The sequence below is a fragment of the Mesocricetus auratus genome, unplaced genomic scaffold (genome assembly GCF_017639785.1).
Source record: "Mesocricetus auratus isolate SY011 unplaced genomic scaffold, BCM_Maur_2.0 Super-Scaffold_100010, whole genome shotgun sequence".
NCBI lineage: Eukaryota > Metazoa > Chordata > Mammalia > Rodentia > Cricetidae > Mesocricetus > Mesocricetus auratus.
Genome location: NW_024429194.1, coordinates 1,519,601 through 1,543,530, shown reverse-complemented (window position 1 = coordinate 1,543,530; position 23,930 = coordinate 1,519,601). Strand labels below are relative to the sequence as shown.

The following is a 23,930-nucleotide window of genomic DNA, read 5'->3' as shown; positions in this document are numbered from 1 at the left end:
GGTTTTTGCTATATATACTAAGATAACCTTGAACTTGCTATGTAGTTCAGGCTAACCTTGAACTCAAGATTCTCTTGCCTCAGCTTCCAAAATGCTGGGATTACTGGTATGCACCACTTTATTATTTAAAAATAATTTATGCACACACGCGTTTTGGAGGCCAGAGGAGGGTGAGGGTGTCAGATCCGCTGGGACTGGAGTTGGAGCAAGCAGTGCTCTTAACCGCTGAGTCATCCCTTCAGCCCCTCATCAACTTTTTCTTAAGGATTGGTTTTTGTTTGTATTATATTCCTTCATAATTTGGTGTTACTGGGGATTGAGCCCAGGGCTGCAGGCACAGGCTAAGAAAGTTGCTTTACCACAGGGTCATGTCTGCTGCCCACAAAGTCAGATTGCATACAATCTGTTAACACTGAAAAAGTCTTTCTGTGGATTACTTGGACAGCTGTTTATGAAATGACATAGGATGAACAAAGCTGGGCACCAGTGGCTCCCACCTTTAATCTCAGGGGAGGCAGAAGCAGGTGGCTGGCTCCCTTTGAGTTCAAGGCCAGCTTGGCTTAGAGAGTGAGTTCCAGAACAGGCAGGGCTACAGAGAAACCCTGTCTCAAAAAACAAACAAACAAACAAACAAACAACAAAAAACCAAAAGCAAAGTTTCAGATGGATACATTAAATCTTTGTTAGAACAGTACCTGAAGAGCTGAGCTAACCAGGGTCTTTACACATAGTTTGCAATCATGTAACCACAGCTTGAGTGAACTTGAGAAGCAGTTTCCTTTCTTAATTAGTTTTGACTTTAAAATTTATTGAATGCAGTATCAGTGGTGTCTCATATGCTCCAGGTGTCTGAGAGGAAGGAACTTGTGTCAGGTCTCCTTCTCAGCCTGTGAGCTGGGATAACAGGTTTACATGCCCAGCTGGAAACCACTTTAACAGTTTCCACAGGCATTTTACTCATCCTAAGACTTCATGGTCCAGACTGAAACACTTAGCAGAAGGAAACTTATTGGGTCCCAGCTGGGCAGGTGTCCAAGCCCCAACAACATACACTTATTTTTAAGAAACCTACCTCAAATCCACTTGAATATAAAAAAGGATATTGGATTAAGTTAAGAAGTATACAGAAATGGAAGAAAATTAAATTTTATTCTACTTTATCAGTGATAAATGAAATCTCCAATGGCTAAGCCTCTTTTACATGTACCTGTCAAGGTTAGCTCCAACTTTGATTTTTTATAATTTTATTAAAATTTATGGGAGGCAGAGGCAAATCTTATCTGAGTTCAAGGCTGGCCTGGTGCCAGAACTGCCCAGAGAAACTCTGTCTAGAAAAGAACACAATGTAAACCACCGTTGCTCAAACCACAGGTCACACTCAACATTAGGGCTCAGTTTCCCTGTGCCACACTTACTTGTTCTAAAGTGTCCTCCAGTCCAATCTTTTTATTTAGAGCTTTGTTAATTTCTTCTTCGTTTTCATTCAAGAGTTCTTTGAGATGTACCTAGAAAATACATGAGATATGGGAGCCAAGAGATCTAAAGCTATAGAGAAACCCTGTCTCTATAAAACCACCCCCCCCAAAAAATTAAAAGAGATACCTATAAGAGAAATCCTGTCTCAAAAAAAAGTAACATGCCATTGGTGAGAAAGCCCCCCCCACTTTTTTCCCCCTTTTTTAAAGACAAGGTTTAGAAACAGAAACAAGCTGGTCTCAACATTCATCCTCCCAAGTGCTAGGATCATGGGTGTATGCCACAATGCCTGACAACCCATCTCTTCCGTGTGTTTGCATCTATATGCATGTGAGTGCAGGCGCTTGCTGAGGCCAGAGGTGTTGTCTCCCTGGAGCTCGAGCTACAGGAGGTCGTAAGGCAACTCTTAGGTATGGGAATGGAATCTGGGTCCTCTCTGAGAGCAGTGCACACTCTTAACCAAGAGCCATCTCTCCAGTTGCCCAGTTCTCTTAATACCTTGCTTAAGACTGAAGTCTCATAATTCTGGTTGCATTTCTATTTGTCTTCTAACCTACCGATTCTATTTCAACACTATATGTATTCTTTCTCTCGGTAATACCCACTTTAAAATGATTAAATAGAAATAGTTACGTTAAAATAAATTTAACTTGAAACTAAACTTTCTATACAACTACTGCATACAAAAAGTATACAATTCAGCAGATGAAGTATACTCAAAATGTTATGTAAATGTCATTCATACTTTAAAAATATTTTATTACTTCAAAAAGAAAAAACTATAGGCTATTATGTATCAAGTAAGTCTTTTTTGTATCTGTTTTGAGGAGACAGTTTTCACTATGTAGCTCTGGCTCTCATGGAACTTACTATAAGTCTTTAAATGTTATTACTGACTTCTAATTTTGATGATTTACTTTTTGGTGCTGTCCATCAAACCCAAGACCTACAACAAGCATGGGTTCTACCACTGAATATGAAGCCAACTCCTGGCTAGAAGTTAGTTTCAACAAAACAAAAATAGGATATGCAAGATGGCTCAGTGGGTAAAGAGCTTGCTGTTCAAGCCTAGAGACCTGAGTTTGATCCCCAGAAATCACTTAAAGGTGGAGGGTGACTCCACATGTGTGTCATTGCTTGTACTCTCCATATGTCTTTCCACACTCCAATACAAAGCAAAACAAATGAAAACCCTTCCAAACTCCAAATAGCACAACACAAAACAAAAAACTACCCTAGGCCTGTTTTTTGAAAGAGTCGATGCCTTTTTACATCTCTTTTCCAAGTAGCTGGATGACAGATGCTCTCCAACACTCCTAACTATTTCTACTATCTCCTTTCTGGATTTATTTATATTCACTCTGTGGATACTTGTCCATGTTGGATGCAGATACCTGCAGGGGCCCAAGGTGCAGGATCCCCCTGGAGCTGGAGTAACAATTAGGTGTGAATTAGTTACTGTCAGCACTGGAATTTGAGTTTGGGATCTCTGTAAAGGCCATGCTCCTCTTAACCACTGAGCTATCTCTTCAGCATCCCATTTCTATTTTCATTGTTCTATTGCTATATAAAAGTATTTCTAGAGGTGAAGGTAAATTTTCTTCCTTTCTGTACCTGAACAATCTTTTACAAGATTATTTAATACAGGCAATTATTTTCTTGCTGCAGTAATTTGAAACCGTTCATAGCAGTGTTGCACAAACTCAGCCTGGTACCCTGGCTAGTGACAGAAACCATGTACCTAGTTTGAAAACTAACGGCCTGCAAAACCAGTAAGCAATGATTTACGGTGTGCACTTTCTTTTCTTTTTCTTAATAATTTACTTTTGTTTTATACCAATTGGTGCTTTCCCTTCTGTGTAAGGGTGCTGGATCCCCTGGAACTACAGTTAGACAGTTGTGAGCTGCCATATGGGTGCTGGTAACTGAATCTGACTGCTCTTCCAGAGGAAGAGCTCTTAACCTCTGAGCCATCTCTCCAGCCCCCCACACTCTTGAGTGTAAATCTAAACTGAGTGTAGTGTTGTACCCCTTTAATCCCAGCACCCAGAAGGGACTGCAGCCAGCCTGATCCCAACAGGCAGTTCCGGGACAGCAAGAACTACACAGTGAGATCCTGAAATAAATGTAGAAGCTGAGTGTTGTGGCACACGCCTGCAGTCCCAGCACTTAGCAGGCTGAGAAGGTAGTGCCATCATGAGCTGAGACCCAGTCGGTGAGTTGTAGACCAGGATTCACAGTAAGATCTTGTCTTAAAACTATCAAAAAAGCAGGTTTTCATGTGTGAATGTAGTTGGCTTGATTTGAGCACAACTGGTATGGAACACAGTCTGTACACAGCAGATACATGGTTGGTGAATAATTCTTATCCAAATACTAGCCAGACCTGACTGTGCTTAGCTTCTGATGAAACCAGGCAGGTTCAGGGTTGTTTGGCCATAGATTGGATGAATAATTCTCAAGGGAAAAATACATAGCTTCTGACTCTATTTTTGAATTAAAAGCTAAGTACTTTAAAGGTGGTATTTTTAGTATTGACAACAAATCTGTAACTTATGAATAATCTAAAAATTGTAATATAGCAATAGAAATATTTTCTTCTCAAGATTATCTCCTTGGTTATTTCAAAATTAGGCACAGGTTTGTTTTTTGTTTTGTTATCACTGACATTTTTTTCCTTTTTTTCTTCCTTGAAAAATAATCCATTATACTTTATGCCCTCACATGTGTGGTTGTACTAGAACTTTCCCCAGATCTGTACCACAGATACTTCATCTTTCAAGATTTCACCGCAGGGCTACTCCTCTTCAGGCTTCTGTCTGGAAGAACTGATCTGGTTAACAACCTTGTAAGAACCACCAGTAAAGCATGTATGTGACATCTGCTAATGCTGCTCTCCCAAGAGGGACTGAAGGAAACTGGAAAACAAAGCTTACCTCAGATTGTTGACACAGACCTGATACATTTTACTTGTAATCAACTTTGTTTGTGGATAGTTGGATGAAGTAAAGTAGGCAGAGAGGAAAAGGCTTTTAAAGTTCAAAAGTTAGGTGTGAAATAACATTTCTATTACTGGGGGGGGGCAGAGACTGAGAGAGAGACTGAGACTCAGTCCTAGGTCATAGATAAACTGAAGTTCGAACACAGACTTACATACACTTGAGCCTTGTATTTGACAAGGCATTTGGCACCAGCTTCAGGATTAAACTTAATTTCGAAGTCATGACCTTTGGAATTCTCAGCACCTTTGGGAATAAGCTTTAATTTTCTAGCCAACTTGTGGTACTCTGCTAACTGGGCTTCAATCTGGTAAAGAGAACACAAAAAGAAATGTTAAAAAAAAAAGCAGTCCTCTATACTGTATGGTTTTCAATGGTCTCTTTTGCAGTTATTCACAGGCTGTTATGTTTTTGGTAGTTTGATAATTAAAGGATAACAATTTAAAAATATACAAATGAAAGACTTGTACAATAATTCTAAGGCTACTGCAATTGATTAGTGAGCAGTTTACCACTGTTCTTCCATTTACTCCACATAATTTAGAGTAAGTTCATGTTTTGTTATCAATTAAAATTTATATTCTCAAACCTAGAGAGAAATATGAAATGAAAACCAAAAGCTGGCACACACCTTTAATCCCAACACTTGGGAGGCAGAGGTAGTAGGAGAGGCAGAGGGGCAGAGAGAGGGGCAGAAGAGAGAAGCAAGTGGATCTCTGTGATTTTGAGGCCAGACTGCTCTATAGAGCAAGTTCCAGGACAGTCAAGGCTAAACAGAGAAACCCTGTCTGGAAAAACCAAATATAGAAAGAAAGACAGAGCAAGAGAGAAAGTGAGAGAGAGAGAGAGAGCGAGAGAGAGAGCGAGAGAGAGAGCGAGAGAGAGAGAGAGAGAGAGAGAGAGAGAGAGAGAAGGAGGGAGGGAGGGAAAAGAAAAAACCCAACAACCCCCAAACTTATATTTGACAGTATATAAATTAAAACATTTTAACTACCCCAAATACAAGAAATAGGTAATTTACATTTCAAAGTATTATCTTAACTATATTGAAAATAATTTTAGTACTTCATATTTCTCTCTGTCCTTCAAGGCTGCATCTGAATGTTACCAGAAAGGTATTCTTTCCCCAACTCTTACTTTTACATTACAGTGTGACAACCTGTTCCCTTTTACTTAGCTGAATGTAAGCTCTATAGACTCAGACATACCTCTTCCCCTGGCCCTAGAGCACAGCCTGGCAGTGGTCTGTTCTACTGCTTCCTGCTCCTCTTTTTAGTCTAATGAAAAAGCTCCCAGGAGTTCACTGCATGTCTCTAAATTCTTTTTCCCATAATCTAGCCCCACAGCAAACACTTCTGATGATCTACATGCAGTTGCAGCTGTTATACTTCACAAGCGTGCTGGAAGGCTATACTACCAGACTTACCAGACTTGACAAAAATTTAGTACAGAAGGAAGGGCTACAGATGAATTGTTCAGGTAAGTTTTTGTATCCTAGTGAGATCCGTTTGACACTGTTCTCAGCCAGCTCTCTGGTACCCAGCATGCTAAGTTTTTTTTATACAGCTGGGGTTGGACCCCTTCCTAGGACTGTTTACCTCTTTGATTATTTCTTCTTCAGATTGTTCATCCAAATACATGTTATTCTATTCTATTTAGTTTCACAGACCCAATGTTTGCCTCTTCCATAGATTTATAGCTTTCCCTTTCTCACATAGCCCTTGAGAGATAAGGTACCCTGAAGTAACTTACTTCCAGATTCACTGATGTACTCTAACTACACTTAATTTTCTAAAGAAGCAATTACAGGCTATGAAAGGTTTGACTATGCAGACAATAGCAAATTATAGCCTAAAGCTAAATCAAGTTGGACCAAATTCTAGGTTCTAAGACTGGGTGCCACATCCTTTTCTTTGGTGTTACGTACTGACCTTGGTACCCTGAGCAGGCTAAGCTTGTGCCCCATCGCTGAGGTCGACCCTAACTGCTAGTTCTTACAAATGTGTAGATACATTTCCTTCAGACACAGAATAGAGCTTACCTAAAAGGGTTAAGATAAGGGAATACAGATGACTATTTGACTGGTAAATACTGGGGATATCAATGAATTGGTATAAGGATATGAGTGGTTCAGTTGTCCTAAATATCAGTGTTAGAAAAATGTATCAGTCTACCTACTGAATTCCTTTTGGTTATCCAGACCTTTACTAAGATCTTCAATGATGAGTGGTCACTCAGAATATGGTATGACTTACCGCATCTTTGCCTCTGGCATATTTTAATTCCTCATTCCACATTTGTTGTTGTTCAGCCTCTAGGTCTTTGGTTAATTTATTAATAGTCTGTTGCAATTCATTTTTTTCATGATTTATTCTCTCAATGTCTGCAACTGAGTACTTCTGATTATCAACAATATTCTGCAGTCGAGTGTTCTCCTGTCTTATTGTTTCACACTGTAGTTCTGCATTGGAAGAAACAAAAATTTAAGTTTTTAAAAAAAATTTATACAAAGAAACTCTTGGCATAATTTAAGATTGCTGATGTTTAAATATTCACTTTATATACATACATCCTTTCTTTTGGATAACTGATCCTACTTCATTAATGATATAAGTCAATACAACAAAAATTTTATATTTACACATTCCACATTGGCTTACTAGTTTCAGAAAGAACTGTATGACAAAAAATGTGGCCTTATCCAAAGTTACATTTAAAACTTGTACAGGCATAGTTTGATTTTGTTAATGTTCATTTTAAATGTTTGCACAAATTCCTTGAATTATTCAGAAATGTGGTTTTTACAGTATAATAGCTGGTAAGCTCTACCTCTTGAGCTGGGTTAAGTAACTTTATGCACATATTATGCATCTGCACCAAAGCACAATAGATCTAAAGAATCTAAGTGTGTCCTATTCACAACGGCTTTACATAATCAAGGAAGCTAAAATATTTAGAGAATTAAAGCAGATGACTGATAACTATTACTCTTTCATCTACTCAGTTTGCAATTTTGAACATAATATTCTCACAAGAATAAGGAGGTGCTAAAATGGTGTGGTTGGCAAAGTGCCTATGGCCCAAGAATGAGGACCTAAGCTTAGATCCAGCACCCACGTAGAAGTTGGTCACGGGACATGCATCTGTGACCTTGTGCTATGGATAGAAGGTGCACAGAAGCAGATCCCTGGAGGTCAGCGGCAGCCAGCCTAGCAGATGAACACCAAGTTTAGAGAGAGGCCATGCCTCAAAGCAAGGTGCAGAGAGATCAAGGAAGACCTTCATTTTGGTCTCCAGCTTCCACACGCATGCACAAACATATTGCACATGTGCATAAATGATAGACGTATATTACCACATACGTACATAAACCCTCACAAAAGAACAAGTGTACTAATTCTTTTGATTATGTGCTAATGAAAAGATAATATTAGTATTGGTTTAATTACATTGAGAGAATAGTCTATGATACAGAATAGCAAAGGACATTGATGAGGGGCTGAGAAAACAGTAAAGAGTTCATTTAGAGCAAAGTCAACATGCACAATTGGAGTATTTTGTAAAAACTTGATTTTAGCATATACTATGTGACAATTACAAGCCTTGGTTTTGTAGATGATCAAAACTACAAAGACTAAGAGTTAAATCCAAAACTCTAAAGACCATCTACACAATCTACACAGGATAGACACAAACTGGGAAACCCTAAAGGAAGAAACTGCAGAATTCTTAGAAAACCACAGCTGCCTATATAATTTATTTTTAAACTGTAGTTTAATGGCTCTGATTTCAGGCAACATCTGCTCTGCTTCTGGTGTCACAGAAGTTAGCAAGCAATATGTGTCATAGTATTACCAAAGCTTAATTAAAAAAAGCGGGTATGTGTTCCTGAATACCATGTTAGAAAGGCACAGGACACATATGAGCCTGCTTAGCTGTGCTTTTGCTTGTAAGGGGGATGGGCATGTGCAGCTTTCCATTTTATTTTTAATCAGTTTCAGTTACTGACTTGCTTACATGGGACTGACAGAGGATAAGACAGTTATAGGCAACTAAGGGAGGCAGAAATCTAGAGTCCAGCTGATTAGGGTCAGTGAGATGGTAGAGCTTGCTGTGCAAGACTGACAAACTGAGTTTGATAGCCAGAGCTATGAGGAGATGTAAGGAGAGAACAGACTCTGCAGAGTTGTCCTTTCTCCTCCACATGTGTCCTGTGGCATGTTCTCATACATACGACACACACATGCTGAATAAAAATAAAAAATTACAGAAAAGGAATCTAGCTTATGATGTAAAACAGAATACATTTATATAGAATATAATGTTCATATAAATAGCCAGGTGGTAGTGGTACACGCCTTTAACTCTAGCACTTAGGAGGCAGAGGAAGGCAGATCTCTGAGAGTTTGAGGCCAGCCTGGTCTACATAGTGAATTCCAGGCAGTCAGAGCTATATAGTGAGGCCCTGTCTTAAAACAAAAAACAAACCAAAACAAAAATTAAATTAATAATTTGTTCTCTGACAGCTACAAATGAAACCTGAGTGTCAATAAGTTAATGTTTGCCAAGGGACTTGGAAAAATTTGTTCTCCCAGCTTCTGTGGCTCACAACATTCCTGGGTTTATGTCTACATCATTCTAGTCTCCACCTCCATCTTTCCATTGCCTTTTCTCTGTGTCCTCTTATCTCTTCTATTAAAACTGTATTTGTATCCCGCACTGGCTTTGAACTGATGATCCTCCTGCCTTTGCCTCCCAAGTGCAGGGATTAAAGGTGTGCACCACTATGCCTAGCTGAGAGAACAAATTCTTTTTTTTTTTTTTTTTTTTTTTGGTTTTTACGAGACAGGGTTTCTCTGTATTGTTTTGGAGGCTGTCGGTCCAGCCTAGCCTCGAACTCACAAGAGATCCGTCTGCCTCTGCCTCCCGGGTGCTGGGATTAAAGGCATGAGCCACCACCGCCTGGCGAGAACAAATTCTTATTGGTGTAATCCATGAGCTGTGTGATAAATTTGTACAACAGCTTCAAGAAGCTAATACTGAAAACTTGGTAGATTACATAGCTGTGTGCCTATTAGATAAGTCCAAAAAGGCCCAATGGTCGATCTGAATGACCTTATCTCTGCTTACCTAATCTACCAATTTCTTCATCAAGACCACTCAATTTCTGGTCTAGAATGGATGAATGTGACTCCAAATTACTCATGTATGCTTTATACTTTTCAACATCTGCTTGCAAGGAAGTTTTCAGTTTCTTCAATGATATCAGACGGTTCTTCAAGAAAAAAAATATTAAATTAATTATTTCAACCAAGAAGCATTGCATATTTTAAATAAAGCAATATTTACACTTTTCTTACAGGAAGTCAAAAGAACTAAAAAAGTAACTTCGGTGTTATCATTATAACTTAATAATTTAATGAGAGACTTCAAACAGTTTAGGATGGGAAAAACCAAGGATAATGTAGAAACACAAATATTTAATATCTGATTATTCTGCATAATAGTCTGGGTGGTCTACTAATAAAACACAAGATAATGTAAAGGTTCTGCTGTCAGGGCTGGAGCAGCGACTGCTCTTTCACAGGACCTGGATTCAACTCCCAGTACCCACATGGCAGCTAACAACCATCTGTGTCTTGAGTTCAGGGAATTCAATATCCTCTTCTGTTCTCCATGGGCACTGTGAGCATGTGGCACACAGATATGCATGCAGGCAAAATACCCATACATATTAAAATAAATAACCATATTATCATCTTGCTTTTATAAAAACATTTAGGCTACAGTATACTCTAAAAGCCAGTTTGTTGCCATCTTGAGAACAGTGATCCTTGCAAGTAAACACTCCAGGGAACTGTTCCAAGGGTGCTTTTGGTCTTATGCAAACAGGCAGGAATCTTTCATCATACTCTGGGCATCCTTAGTTCACGACTGATAAACCACAAGGGAAAACAAAGCACTGCAGACACTACACACAGTCCATTGAAATCCATACTATCTAACCGTTAAGAAGCTTATTGTTAACCATTTAGAAAACCTTCCATAAGAAGAGTCTTCTCAAATAGGCTCAAGAAGCTAAATAGCTGTCAAGCGAGTCCAGAAGTACGTTTACTAACCGGTTCTTTTTCTCTTTCTTGCTCCAGTCTTGCAATCTGTTCATTTAGTGCTTTGTTTTCTGCTGCTAATGACTCCAGCTTGGATGCATCTACCTTATACAATTCCTCTGGAGAAAAGTCCAAATACTTCATCAGAATCAGCCTACAGTAAACACTCTTCAGGTTTTCAGTACCTTATCCCTTCCCAAAACCACCAATGCAGCAAATACTACCTTCTATAATAGCAAGCCTTTATTTTTACTCCATGGAATATCCTATTGCCCTTTACCTGCTTAAGTTTTCTTCCATATCATTTGTCATTTGTCTTATGGTTCCTCATTTAATTATCATTCTTTTTCTATCTAACAGAATAAAAGTTCAAAGGCCAAGATTTTCTGTTCTTCATTACTGCATTCTTGGTGCCCGGCACATAGTAGGTATATAAAAAACATTTGTTTGAGTGAATTAATTTATATGTTTATCTATTTATTTATTTTTAAGTTTAAATTTAGATTAGAAACAAGGTTGCTTCACAAGTCCGTTCCAGGTCCCTCTCCGTTTCCCTCCCCTCCTCCCGTGTCCTCCCCCCAGCACCCCCAATATCCCCTCATTTCCCCAGGGAGGGTGAGGCCCTCCATGGGGGTGTCCACAGTCTATCATTTCATCCAGGGCAGGGCCTAGACCCTCCCTCAAGAGTTCAGGGTGAGAGTGCATCTCTCATTGTTGGATGGGAGCTCAAAGTCCATTTGTATACCCGGGATAAATACTGATCTACTGCCCAAGGCTCAGTAGATTACCTAGGCCTCCTCACTGACACCCCCATTTATATGTTTAATTACATACAGAAATAGCAAGTAACTCACTAAATGCTTTCTATATTAGTTCATAATGAATTTTCCTTTGTGTGTGTTATGTACATTTATGTGGTCATGAGTATGCATGTGTGCATACAGAAGCCAAAGGTTGACATTGTGTGTGCCTTACTCATTGTTTTCATCTCGTGTTTTTAGATAAGATCTCTCACCAAACCTAGAGCTCCCTGATTTGGTGAGACTAGTTGGTCAACAAGCTCTAGGGATCTCAAGTTTCTACCTTCTCACCCGCTACACTTTTTATGGGTGTGGGAATCAGACTCAGGTCCTCCTGCTTATTGAGGACATACTTTATGGACTGAACCATTTCTCTGGTCCCAACGTTTTGCCTTCTTTAATGTATCTGTCTGCTCCCTGGACAGATGGAAGACAGGTGAAGGACAGAGCTGGAGCACCATTAAGAGGACATCTGGAGGACAGGGCTGGAGGACCGTCAGAGGACAGCACATGTCCTCTTTATTCTTCAGGTTGATACATCCAAAGAGCATCCTAAGGGAGCGCTTCTTTTTTTGCCTCTCACTTTTTGTGCCATGGGTGTCAAGGTGATATTCCCCCATCACTAAGTATATCACTAGATAACACTAAGTGGAAAATAATTTATTTGGAAATATAAAGGCCTGTCAGCTCCTCCAAGTTTTTTTTTTTTTGTTTGTTTGTTTGTTTGTTTTTTTTTTTTGGAGATAGGGTTTCTCTGTATTGTATTGGAGGATATCGGTCCAGCCTGGCCTCGAACTCACAAAGATCTGCCTGCCTCTGCCTCCTGAGTGCTGGGATTAAAGGCATGCGCCACCACCGCCCGGCGCTCCTCCAAGTTTTAATAGAGAGACTTTACTTATTTTCCCTAAGCAGTGCTGTAACCTTCTTACATATTAGAGCATGGACAATTATCTTCTGTGTTCCTCTCTGAGAGCTTTTTTTATATTTTATAAGACAGAGTTTCTCTGTGTAGTCCTGGTTGTCCCAAAACTTACTCTGAAGACCAGGCTGGCCTAAACTCAGAGATCCACTGCTTCTATCTCCTGAATGTTGGGATTAAGGGCATGTGCTACCACTGCTTGGCTTATTTGGTATTTTATTACATTGCTTTCTAGTTTGCAAAGTTTAAAAGAGGACAAGCATTTCTTGAATTCACATAGCCACAATTATAACTCAGGCCTGACTATAACAGTACTTTTTGCTTAACTATTACTTCTTCCCATTAAAGACCCAACAAAGAACAGTTCATAGGTACCCACCTGTTACAAAGTAGCTCATGAAAAAGCAGGCATGGCAAGAAAAGCAACCACCCAGAGTTAAGTGGCAGCAATGCAGGGAGGACACTTACTCAGCTTTGACTGCAGCTCTGCATTCATCTCTTCAAAGCTGTCAGCACCGGTCATGAAACTCTCATAGCATTTTATGGTGTAGTCCAAAAACAACTGATTGTGTTAAGCAGATTGTAAAAACAAAGACATAATTCTCTATTTAGTTTCATTTTTTTCAGACTGGAAATTCAAATTTGAATAAAAATGAAGTCAAGAATAGTAGGCAGTTACAAAAATTCCTTAGAATAAGAGTAAAAATCTATCATTAATTATGCTATAGAGATGTATGCAACCTATTACTTCTAAGTATGAACAGGGATGAAAATACCAAATTGGGATAGATATTTTGAAGTCAACACAGGAAGCTTATTAATAAATCTAATTCAGCATGAAATGCACAAACTTAGTCTTCTTTAAGAAGAATTCTGGGGCTCTCTTTCTACCATCTCTCTGAGGAGGTGGACAGATCTTTGTCTGTCTCTGTCTCTTTTCTCTCTCCTTACTCCTTTACCTTCCCCCAATAAACTTACCACATTAAAAAAAAAAGAATTCTGAGGCCGAAGTGGCTCAGCAGCTAAGAGTACTCGTCTCTCTTGCAGAGGACCTGGGTCTCGTTCCCAGCACTCACACAGTACCTTACAACTACCCACAACTCTAGTCCTGGGGATCTGACATCCTCGGGAACTAGGCACGCACGTGGTGCACACATATATGCAGGCAAAATATGCATAAACATAAGAAAAACAAACAAAACATAACAATAATGATGATGATTATGATGATGTGATGTTGGAGCTCAGGAGACAGTTCAGTGGCTAAGAGCAACTGTTGCTAATGTAGAGGACTTGGTTTTGGTTTCCAGCACCCACACAGTGGCTCACAACTGTATAATTCTAGCCCAGAGGATCTGATGCCCTCTGTCAGCCTCCATGGACATTACATATATAAGGCACACAGACATACATGCAGGCAAATCACTCATACACATAAAATTAGTATTTTTATACAAACAAGCTTTTTGAGTCACTACTATGCATCTATAAGACTGTAGAACAAAAGAAAGCACCTCGTGAAAGAATGAAATGGACTATGATTAACTAAGTCCAATAAAACAGACAGGGACTAATTATGGAAGCCAGAACACGACTAATAACAGCTATAACTATATCGAAACCAGGTGAATAAGCACATGGTAAGTAGAGGCCTAAGAGGAGACTATTAGAGCTGTGACTATTCATCCAAGAGAAAGTAACGCTGTTTTCCAACATGAAGCATTTGACCAATGTAATTCATGCTGTCTTGGAACTCACTACGTAGCCCAGGATGGCCTCCAACTGTTGATTCTCCTTCCTCAGCCTCCCTGAATGTTGGAATCAGTATATCACAACATCCGACTCTGAGAATAGCTAATCAGAATGTTCTACGGCCTAGATGAAGTACATATTTTCCAAGACAAACTCCCTTTGCACCAATCCTGTTGATAGGGAAGGGATACCCTAGATAGGCAGTAAATATTCCTTGTCACTGGTGGCCAATTTATGTTTTCATGCCACTTCAACTTACTCTCCTGTACATTTGTTAAGTGAATCAGTTTCCTTAGATGGTGAGTGTGCTCAGCTGTACATGCTGTGCCACGGTGGCCTCTCCTTGGGAGCTCTGCTGTTATTGCTAAGGTGCTGACACTGAGCCCAGGGCTCTAAACTTCAGGCAAGTACTCTGAAAGAGCTCTGTCTCCAGCCTGAGAATTCTCCAGAGAAAAAGCTAAAAGGCTCTCTGGAAGCCTCTGCAGCTTGGATCATTGCTCAGTGTGGCATGTTCATGCTTGTTTAAAACAAAGCGGTGGGCTGGTGGGACAGCTCAGCAGGTGAAAGTGCTTCCTTTCTGACCACTCCTGAAAGTTGTCTCTGATCTCAAGTGTGCCCATGACACACATGGAAGTGCTTGCACACGCACGCGCGCGCACACACACACACACACACTAATATTAGGCTAGTCAGTTACTGTCACTTTGAACTATTTCTCAGGCAGTAATAAAAGATGAGACTAGAATGATTATCATGCTCATTTTGTGAGAAAGGCTTTAACAAGATAAAGTTAAAGCCAGTGTACAAAGCAATGGTTACTCTGATGAGAAGCCTAGGTAATAACTGGCCCTTAACATACATCAGGTAACACCAGGTGTTGGTGGCACACCCCTTTAATCCCAGCACTTGGGAGGCAGAGGCAGGTGGATGTCTGTGAGTTCGAGGCCAGCCTGGTTTACCAAGTGAGTTCCAGGACAGCCTCCAAAACAATACAGAGAAACCCTGTCTCGAAAAATAAAAACAAACATACAAAAAAAAAAAAAAACACCCCAAAACAAAACAAAAAACATATATCAGGCAACATGAAAAATCTAAAGTTTATTCTTGAGCTGATGCTTATATTTTAGAATATGTCGGAGTTTGCCAGGCATTTTAGCTTCTGATAAAGCATATGGAACCAACTCATACCACCTGTTAATAATTACTTTTCTCTTTGGCACTTACGATCTTCCTTTTTTAGCCTTCTGTGTGCCGAGGTTATGGGAGTGTACCACCAAAGCCAGCTGTTTATTACATTTAGCACAACTACTTTTGGAAGTGGTAACTGAGCTAAGTGACAATATGCCTAACTACAGAAGCCAAAACAAAATAAACAAGAACCTATACTCAATATTTTAAGAGCCAATGTGTGTTAATCTTGCAGTTTCAGCTACTTGTGACAGTATTGTGCGTTCAAGGCTCGCCTCGAGTACAGAGTAAGTTTAAGGCCAGTGTGAACAATTTATGAGGGCCTTTTGGCATGCAAGACACCTTGGTTTCAAACTCCAGCTAATCCCTAACCCCCTTCCCTCCCCACATAGTTATGTTCTGTATTAAGGAAGAATTACATAAATGTAAGATACGGGAAGAAAATAAATCTTTTTATTATTTCCAATACATTTCCTTCTTTCATTTTTAATTTTTTTTTTTTTTGAGGTAGGGTCTCACTATGTAGCCCTGGCTATTCTGGGATTTACTATACAGACCAGGCTGGCCTTGAACTCACAGTGATTTGCCTCTGCCTCCTGACTGCTGGGATTAAGGGTGTGCACCTGCTTACATTTGCATTTTTTAGGTAATATTTTTAAATTTCTGTGGCTACTAATTTTAGGAAGTTATAGTGTCATTTCAATAGTAGGCACGCTAATAAGTTTTTTTTGGGGGGTTTCAAGACAGAATTTCCTCTGTGGCTTTGGAGGCTGTCCTGGAAGTAGCTCTTGTAGGCCAGATTGGTCTCAAATTCACAGAGATCCACCTGCTTCTGCCTCCCGAGTAATAAGTATTTTTTTAAAGATCAATTTTACTTTACTAAAAACATTTTTCTTGACAGGCGGTGGCCCACGTCTTTACTCCCAGCACTCGGGAGGCAGAGGCAGGCGGATCTCTGTGAGCTGGAGACCAGCCTGATCTACAAGAGCTAGCTAGTTCCAGGACAGCCTCCAAAGCCACAGAGAAAACCTGTCTTGAAAAAACAAAAAACATTTTTCTTTAGATCCACGTCATCCATCCCAATATTTAGAAAACAGAAGCAGGGAGATCCCAGCGTCTGGAGTTAGCCTGATCTACACAGAAAGTTCTAGGACAGTCAAGAATCTATAGTAAGAAATGGGCAACTTTGCCAAGGCCACCTTTGATGCCATCTCTATGACCTACAGTTACCCTAGCCCCAGACCTCTGGAAAGAGACTGTGTTCTCCAAGTTTCCTCATCAGCATTTACTGACCTTGTGAAAACCCACACTAGCACTGTTCTGAGGACCCAGACTCCAGCAATGGCCACCACATAAGGGCTTTTATACAAGAAAAATTCATGAATTAAATCTGATTAAAAAAAAGTCAACCTCAGAAATTCTTAAAGCAAAAGACAAGTTCTATAAAAGAATACTTTTTAATGAAGAATATCAAAGCAACCTCTTTATGTAGTTTATGGTACCTTATTATGTATAATTCCATCTTCAGTTTCTTCTCCCCAAGACTGCATATCATCAAATAAAGGTGCATTTTCTTTCATGGCAGCATGAATCTAATTAGTATACAAACAACACAATAATTGGTTGAAGGCCTGTAAAATTTATTTTTTGGATAGTTTTTAGGAGCTAAAAAGGAGATTATATTGAGTCTTAAACATGATCCTTCATGTTTTAATATCTAAATACTCTGAGACTTAGAAAGAATGGGTTCTGTATTTATTTCTGCTCCAGAGAAAAATATGCAGATGTTTGTGTTGTTATTAATACAATGAGAGCACACACACAGTACTGAATGTATGTGGAGACCAGAGGACAACTTGTAGAGTTGGTTCACTTCTTCCACTATGTGGGTTCTGCAAATTGAACTCATGTCATCAGGCTTGGCAACAAGAGCCTTCACATAGTGATACACACATATAAATACATCAGCACATTTTAAGGCACACTTCCTATTGTTCCTACAACATTATTGTGTGTGTGGGGGGGGCGGGGGTCATGGACTGAACCAGGATTGTGTCTGTGTGTGTGTGTGAGAGAGAGCGAGAGAAAGAGAGAGAGAGAGAGAGAGAGAGAGAGAGAGGAGAGAGAGTGAGAGTGTGAGGGGCATGGACTGAACCAGAATCTTGTGGTCCCAGCACAGGACTGGGGACCTGTCACCTGCCTTCCCAACCTAGGCTGCATTATTACTAATGGAATGTTTAAAGGTAACATTTAAACCATCAATCAAATACCTTGATGCAGTCTATCAGCCACACCAAGGCTGCCACGATGTGAGGCCAGGTATGAGGCGCTCCCACTGTATACATGGAGCTCTTGGACAGTGCAAAGGGATACCTATGAGAATCGGAAAACAAGGAGCCATCAAATTAGGAAGCATAAAAGATATACTACAAGTTGTGTTTTAAAGCTCCACATACACCTGCCTACTCTAGTTTGTTGTGAAGATATTTGAGTCTACCCTGGATTTTTGTCTATTTATTCACATTCCACAGATTACTTTGCAAGGTGTTTATCAGTTGAGTACAGTAGGCTTCTCCTAAAAAAAAAAAAAAAACCCAAAAAACCAAACTTTTTATTTTCCTACATTCTGTGTACTTCTACTGCACATTAGTGATTGTCACTAAATCTACTTCCCTGTCTCTCAAAACAAACAAACAAACAAACAAACAAACAGCTCTTCCTCAGTTTCCTCAAGTGTTGGGATCACAGATGTATGGGACCACCTTTGTTCTGTGCTTAGTCTTCATTTATAATGTTTTTCATCTTTGCCTCTGTGCTGGTTAGTTTTGTCAACCAGACACAAACTAGGAGTCTATTCCTGTATTAATGGGCTTTTGAAGGCATAGCCTTATTACATATAAATGTAAACTTTTTTTTTTTTTTTTTTTTTCGAGACAGGGTTTCTCTCTATTGCTTTGGAGGCTGTCCTGGAACTCACTCGGTAGACCAGGCTGTTCTCGAACTCACAGTGATCCACCTGTCTCTGCCTCCCGAGTGCTGGGATTAAAGGCGTGCGCCACCAACGCCCGGCAAATGTAAACTTTTTCTGACACATGCTCTCCCTTGCCATGTGATACCTTTTAGCAAGTCATAACCCACCAAGAAGACCCTTTCTTATTAGAGGCTGAGTAGATTCTGATGTCATGCTTTTGGACTTTTCAACCTTCATAACCAAGAGTTAAATTACTCACGTGTGTGTGTGTGTATAAATATATATGGTGTGTTTTAGGCCCACAGATCTTCTGTATCAAGTAGTTACAGTATATATAAATATGCATTTGTGCATTTTTAATTTTAAGTATATGGATGTTTTGTCTGCATATATGCATGTGCCCGGTGGCTGTGATTGTGAGCCAATATGTGGGTACTGTGAACCTGACTGAGTCCTTTGGAAGAGCAGTCAGTATAATCACTGAGTCATCTCTTTAGCTCAATAACTCCTATGTTTTATAAATTACTGAGCATTGGTATTTTGTTATAGGAACAAAAAAAATTGAATACCCCACAATCTGTCAATTTTCCTTTCTCTCCAGTTTATCCTACACATACTGCTCACAGTGTTCACCCTAAAACTGAACTCACTAATTCAAAGTATTTACAAACTTATTTCATGTTCCTTCACTTTGTTCTTTTTTTTTAAACTTATAGCATTATAGACCTTTAATACAAATTTACATTGCCTAAGTTGGAAAATAGCATTTTTGTTGACACTATCTTATTTGTGTTGCTTCCTAGTCTCCGTACAGAAGTTAAAAACTGGTATTCTAATGGAAGGTCTTAACAAAGCTCAATAACTGTCACTCTTGGAGCTTGAGAAAATATTTGCAATATAACCCTACTGACATATAATAAGAATATCCTGAGTCTGTGTAGTCTTGTTTACTTATGTCTTCTCTGTGTTCTGATATGATCTCTAGAATGATGAAAAATATTACATACCCAAGGTCTTTAAAAATTCTTGGGATCTCTTCTTCAAATTTTGTATCAGGAAGTTCATATGATGGGCATAGGAAGCCATAAAGAAAGGCAAAGATCTTTAGGAAATCTTTAATGGATGGGGCTTGCAGAGACTTCATGGACACACTACACACATTACCATTTTCTGTAAGAAACTACAATCATTTTTATGAAGCATGGAAAATTTTGGGTTAGAAAAAATATTGGAAACAAAACACTTAATTCAGAGAATTTAAATTACAGAATACCTCATAGAGCTGTCGGATACATTGCTGAATGAATGCTTTATCATTAAGTGGTCTTGGATCCTTGATTTTTTCAGAACTGGAAAATATACCAAGTTGACTATTCCTGGATCCATGTCCGCTAGTCCTAAAAGAATATGTTTAGAAGGCAATCAAAAGTATTTCCTTCTATGTTTAAGTCTGCATTATTCAAGGCTATCCATAACAAACAGCTGTAATAACAACATCAACCTTTAATTTTTAAGTAACTAAACACAATGTATTACTTAAAGCAGCGGGAGAGGATAAGGAGGCTACAGCAGTTTGTTTTAGGCATAAAATGAGGAGGGAATAAAATGCGCTTCTGGGACTGGGATCTATCTCAGTGTTTTGTTCAGGTCCTGGGGAAGAGCAGGCAGTGCTCTTAACTGCTAAGCTATCTCTCCAGCCCTCCCCCACTTTTGTTTTTTTCTAGATAGGGTTTCTCTGTATAATATTGTACTCACAGAGATCCACCTGCTTTTGCCTCCTAAGTGCTGGGATTAAAGGTGTGCATCACACAATTCAAGACTGTTGCTTTTTTTTTGGTTTTTCGAGACAGGTTTCTCTGTTTTGTTTGGGAGGCTGTCCTGGAACTCGCTCTGTAGACCAGGCTGGCCTCGAACTCACAGAGATCCACCTGCCTCTTAAGAATTTGGGATTAAAGACGTGTGCCACCAACGCCTGTGATTGTTGCTATTTTAAATTGAGTTTGTATTTGACATTTTCTTGGATTAATGTCTAATGTAATTAATACTGACAGATCTGGACCATAAAACAAACGCTCAGGAGTCATCATTAGCCTTCAGAGGGTAAAAGCCTCAAATGTGGAATGAGAGGATGGCTACTCTTTTACCGTCTGACTGTACACTTGGCCATTGCCTTACAACGATGCAACAGTGGTCTGAACCTGCTCAGTCTCTAACATCATAAAAAGCAGATACCACCATCTAAAACAGGAAAAGTGGATCGTAGCTTCTGTCTTGAAAGCACCGTTACAATACAATTTTCTTTTTTTGGTCTCAGGGAATCAATGGATGGCTATAAGAGCCTGTGCCTTGGCCGGGTGGTGGTGGTGCACACCTTTAGTCCCAGCACTTGGGAGGTAGAGGCAGGCGGATCTCTGTGAGTTTGAGGCCAGGCTGGTCCGACAGCCTCCAAAACAATACAGAGAAACCCTGTCACGTAAAACCAAAAAAAAAAAAAAAAAAAAAAGAGCCTGTGCCTTAAATATATTTAAAAGCTTGGTTACCTTTTGCCAAATATTGAGACTTTTCTTTCAGATGTAGGTTTGTTTGTGCTCAGCTTTCCAAAGGTGGTTCTCTCTTTGCTTGAAAGAAAAACAGAAAATAACTCTAAAGCAAACATACAGTTCAAGTAACTGTGGAATTATGCTAAGCGAATACCTCTTTTCCACTACCCATAGCAATTTCTCAAAATCATAGGTTTTGGTAGCTGCTTTCACTGGAATGAGCTAAAAGATGACATAATGGTAAAATGTTAAAAAATTTAATCTACATCTTTTTAATCTTAAAACTTCTTTATGTATGGATAAGAATTTTAAGGAAAATAAAAAAATAATTATAGGTTGACAGCGTTATGCTTTAATTTTTTTCTTTTAAAGCCTACTTTTTAAATTTTGAGATAGGGTCTTAGTCTATATTCCAGGATGTCCTAGGATTCACTATGTAGTTTAGGTTGGCCTCAAATTCCAAATTTTCCTCAGTTCTTGTACTAGGTACAGCCATTTGTCATATTTTCTGAACTCTTAAAAAAATGGCAAGTGAAGTATTTCTTCTAACACAATCCAATGCACAAAATTTTTTGATGTAAATAATGTGCAAAGGTAAAAGAAAATGTGCTTCAAGTATCAGGAAGGAAAATATGTAAATGGTTCAAATTTCTAAAAGTAAGAGGCTCAGGCAACATAATTCTAAGTAATTTAAGAATGGCTTATTAACTAGTTTAGATGTAGACATTAAAGGATGTGGGTAAACAGTGGGTTAGAAACATCATCACTCAGAGTGAAAAACTAATGTTTACGATAACAATTTCTTTGGTTGGTTGCTTTGTGAAGTATGTCTTGTTGGCCTTGAACTCACATCCAGCCATTATCTTCCTGGAGCTTTTTGAATACCAGGATTACAGGTGTGTATGACCACACTCAGCCATGACAGCAAGTTCATTTGGACACCCTTCTCTCTCCAAACTTGAGGAAATAATTTTATAGCCCATCATCAAAACAAATAATATCGCTTTGATTTTATTATTGCCTTTAGTACCTGGAAACATTTTAGTAAATTAAGTTATACCACAGTGCCTGCTTAAACAGTTAATTATAAAGTAAAAGAGGAAACCAGGGAGCGTTAAAAGGGTATCAACAATCCTTTTATAGTATGCCTAATAAAGTACCTGACTTTGTGAATAGAGAAACAGTGAGACCAACCAAACCACCTAGCACTTTTAGATTTTTTCTTTTTTTAAATTTTAAATTAGAAACAAGCTTGCTTCACATGTCAATTCCAGCTCCCTCTCCCTCCTCTTCTCCCCAACCCTCCCATCCCATCCCCCATCCCCTCCCCAGGAAGGGTGAGGCCCTCCACGGGGGATCTCCGAAGTCTGTCATATCATTCGGGTGGTGTCAGTGAGGAAGCACTTTTAGATTTCATTGATGCCCAGTCTAGTACTATGAGAAAGAGACAAGATCACTAAGGTATCACTTACACCTTTGTGTTATCTAGTTCTGACATTGCCTTTGCCCTAGACAGTAAAGTATGCAGTTGAGAACCATACGTGGAGACACTTACGTTTGAGGGGTATGAAGGCCTGGTTTATTGAGGTCCAGGGATCTTAACTCCTGTATGGAGAGGCGGCCAGCTCCACCGGTGGAAACTGAACTGCGCTTCATGCTTATAGCCTAATTCATAATTTCAATATTAGAAACAAACAAACAAAAAAAACCGTTCCAGATGCAAGTGGTTCCTTAAGCAACAATTAACCATTTTTATCCTGGATTGTAGAAAAGCAACCAAGATTGTTTGTATTTGTTTTCCATGTATACTTAAGTCCTTACTACAAAGAACACCTATGCAACTTCAAGTATTGGATACACTCAAATAAAGCAATACAAAAAACGAACAATATATGATTCCTGTACCATAAGGCATAACGACAAAATTCCTATGTCAGCCCTGACCACATCATTGCTATAGCTTACATCTATTTCAACGGTAACTCACAGACGGCCTGACAAGAAGTCTCAGGCTCCTTTTTACTCCTTTGGCTTCTAAAAAGGGGGTTTTTAGAAGTTTTCTGTCTTCATAACGTCTGTTAATTACCATGTGTGAGAGCAGACCACAAGATATACAACAAAACCCACTCAAAGAGTTTTATTAGTAAAGAGTAGGGAGAGGGGGTGTGTGCAGGACTGTCTGGAAGAAGTGTGGGGAGACAGGAAGCGAGGCCGGCGTGCCTGCTCTTAAAGGTCACTTAGCGCAGGCATATGGGGGGGCTTATGCAGTCAACCCCAGAAATGCTAACACCTGGGCTGCTACGTGGGTGGCCATGTGACACCCTCCCTCCCCCTGGAAATGACAACATCTACCTGACTTGCTTTGTGTGTTTAAACCAACGTTTCTCAGTCAGTACTACCGTCTTTCTGGGTTCAGTCTCCCTGTTAGCAAAGACAAACAATCAGGCCCACCACACGCTGCACACAGGCTGCTTCCACTTCCGAAAACATTAGAATCATCTGCACGCCTACGTCGGAGCCTGTCTCCATCTCTACAGGGTTAAGACACTAATCCACGCAGTCTTTGCGGGTCCTGCCCTGGCTTCCTTTGAGGGTTAAGACAGGTCTCACTTTATCGTTTGTTTTGCTTGAGCTGGGGGGGGGGGGGACGACGGAAAGGCACGATCCGCTGTGCACTGAGCCACACCCCTTCTTCTTGTTCGGCTGCTAGCAGCATCCCACCGAGATTGTGCTCAAGACTTTCAGCGTTCCCAGACTCTTCTCCTGACGCGTCCCTGTCACCTCCCCCCGTCAGTCGTCCACCCCACCACCCCAGCCCCATCCGACCCCGTCTGCATCCCCATCTTCCTCCACAGACGTGCGGCTCGCACGAAACGTACTGACCCCCGAAAGCCGAGCCGGGCGGATTCCACACCTAGGGCTCTCTCCACGCCGAACAGAGCTAACCCCATGCCAGCCGTTTACCTTCCTCTCGGCTCCTCGACGAGACCCAGCGCCCAGCTCCGAGTAAACAGCACAACCCGCACACGGAAAAAAAAAAACCAAAACAACAACAAAACGACAAGAAACAGCCGCAGCAAACGACAGCTTTCCGCCTCCGCCAACCAAAGGCCGTTTGAATTTTTTAAAAAAATACCCGCCGGCGCGACCTCAGGGCGCCTGCGGCGAGGACGTACAC

General features: G+C 40.0%; 1 protein-coding gene across 2 annotated transcripts in view; it reads right to left on the bottom strand.

The window, feature by feature from the left end:
• Nucleotides 1-23,867, bottom strand: part of Ndc80 (NDC80 kinetochore complex component) — a 32,196-nt gene extending 8,329 nt beyond the window's left edge. The window contains exons 1-13 of one of the 2 annotated variants that reach the window (XM_040752821.1): nt 23,717-23,867; nt 22,308-22,417; nt 20,753-20,830; nt 19,486-19,609; nt 19,220-19,392; nt 17,512-17,614; nt 16,744-16,833; nt 12,770-12,863; nt 10,595-10,701; nt 9,606-9,750; nt 6,731-6,936; nt 4,630-4,782; nt 1,416-1,505 (exon numbers count right to left, since the gene is read on the bottom strand). In XM_040752821.1, the coding sequence (XP_040608755.1) occupies nt 1,416-1,505; nt 4,630-4,782; nt 6,731-6,936; nt 9,606-9,750; nt 10,595-10,701; nt 12,770-12,863; nt 16,744-16,833; nt 17,512-17,614; nt 19,220-19,392; nt 19,486-19,609; nt 20,753-20,830; nt 22,308-22,408 (1,464 nt within the window). In that variant the 5' untranslated portion in view covers nt 22,409-22,417; nt 23,717-23,867. Of the gene's footprint in view, nt 1-1,415; nt 1,506-4,629; nt 4,783-6,730; nt 6,937-9,605; nt 9,751-10,594; nt 10,702-12,769; nt 12,864-16,743; nt 16,834-17,511; nt 17,615-19,219; nt 19,393-19,485; nt 19,610-20,752; nt 20,831-22,307; nt 22,418-23,635; nt 23,683-23,716 lie in introns of those variants that run through there. The other variant, XM_040752822.1, reaches the window with a different exon arrangement.
• Nucleotides 23,868-23,930: the final 63 nt, after the last annotated feature.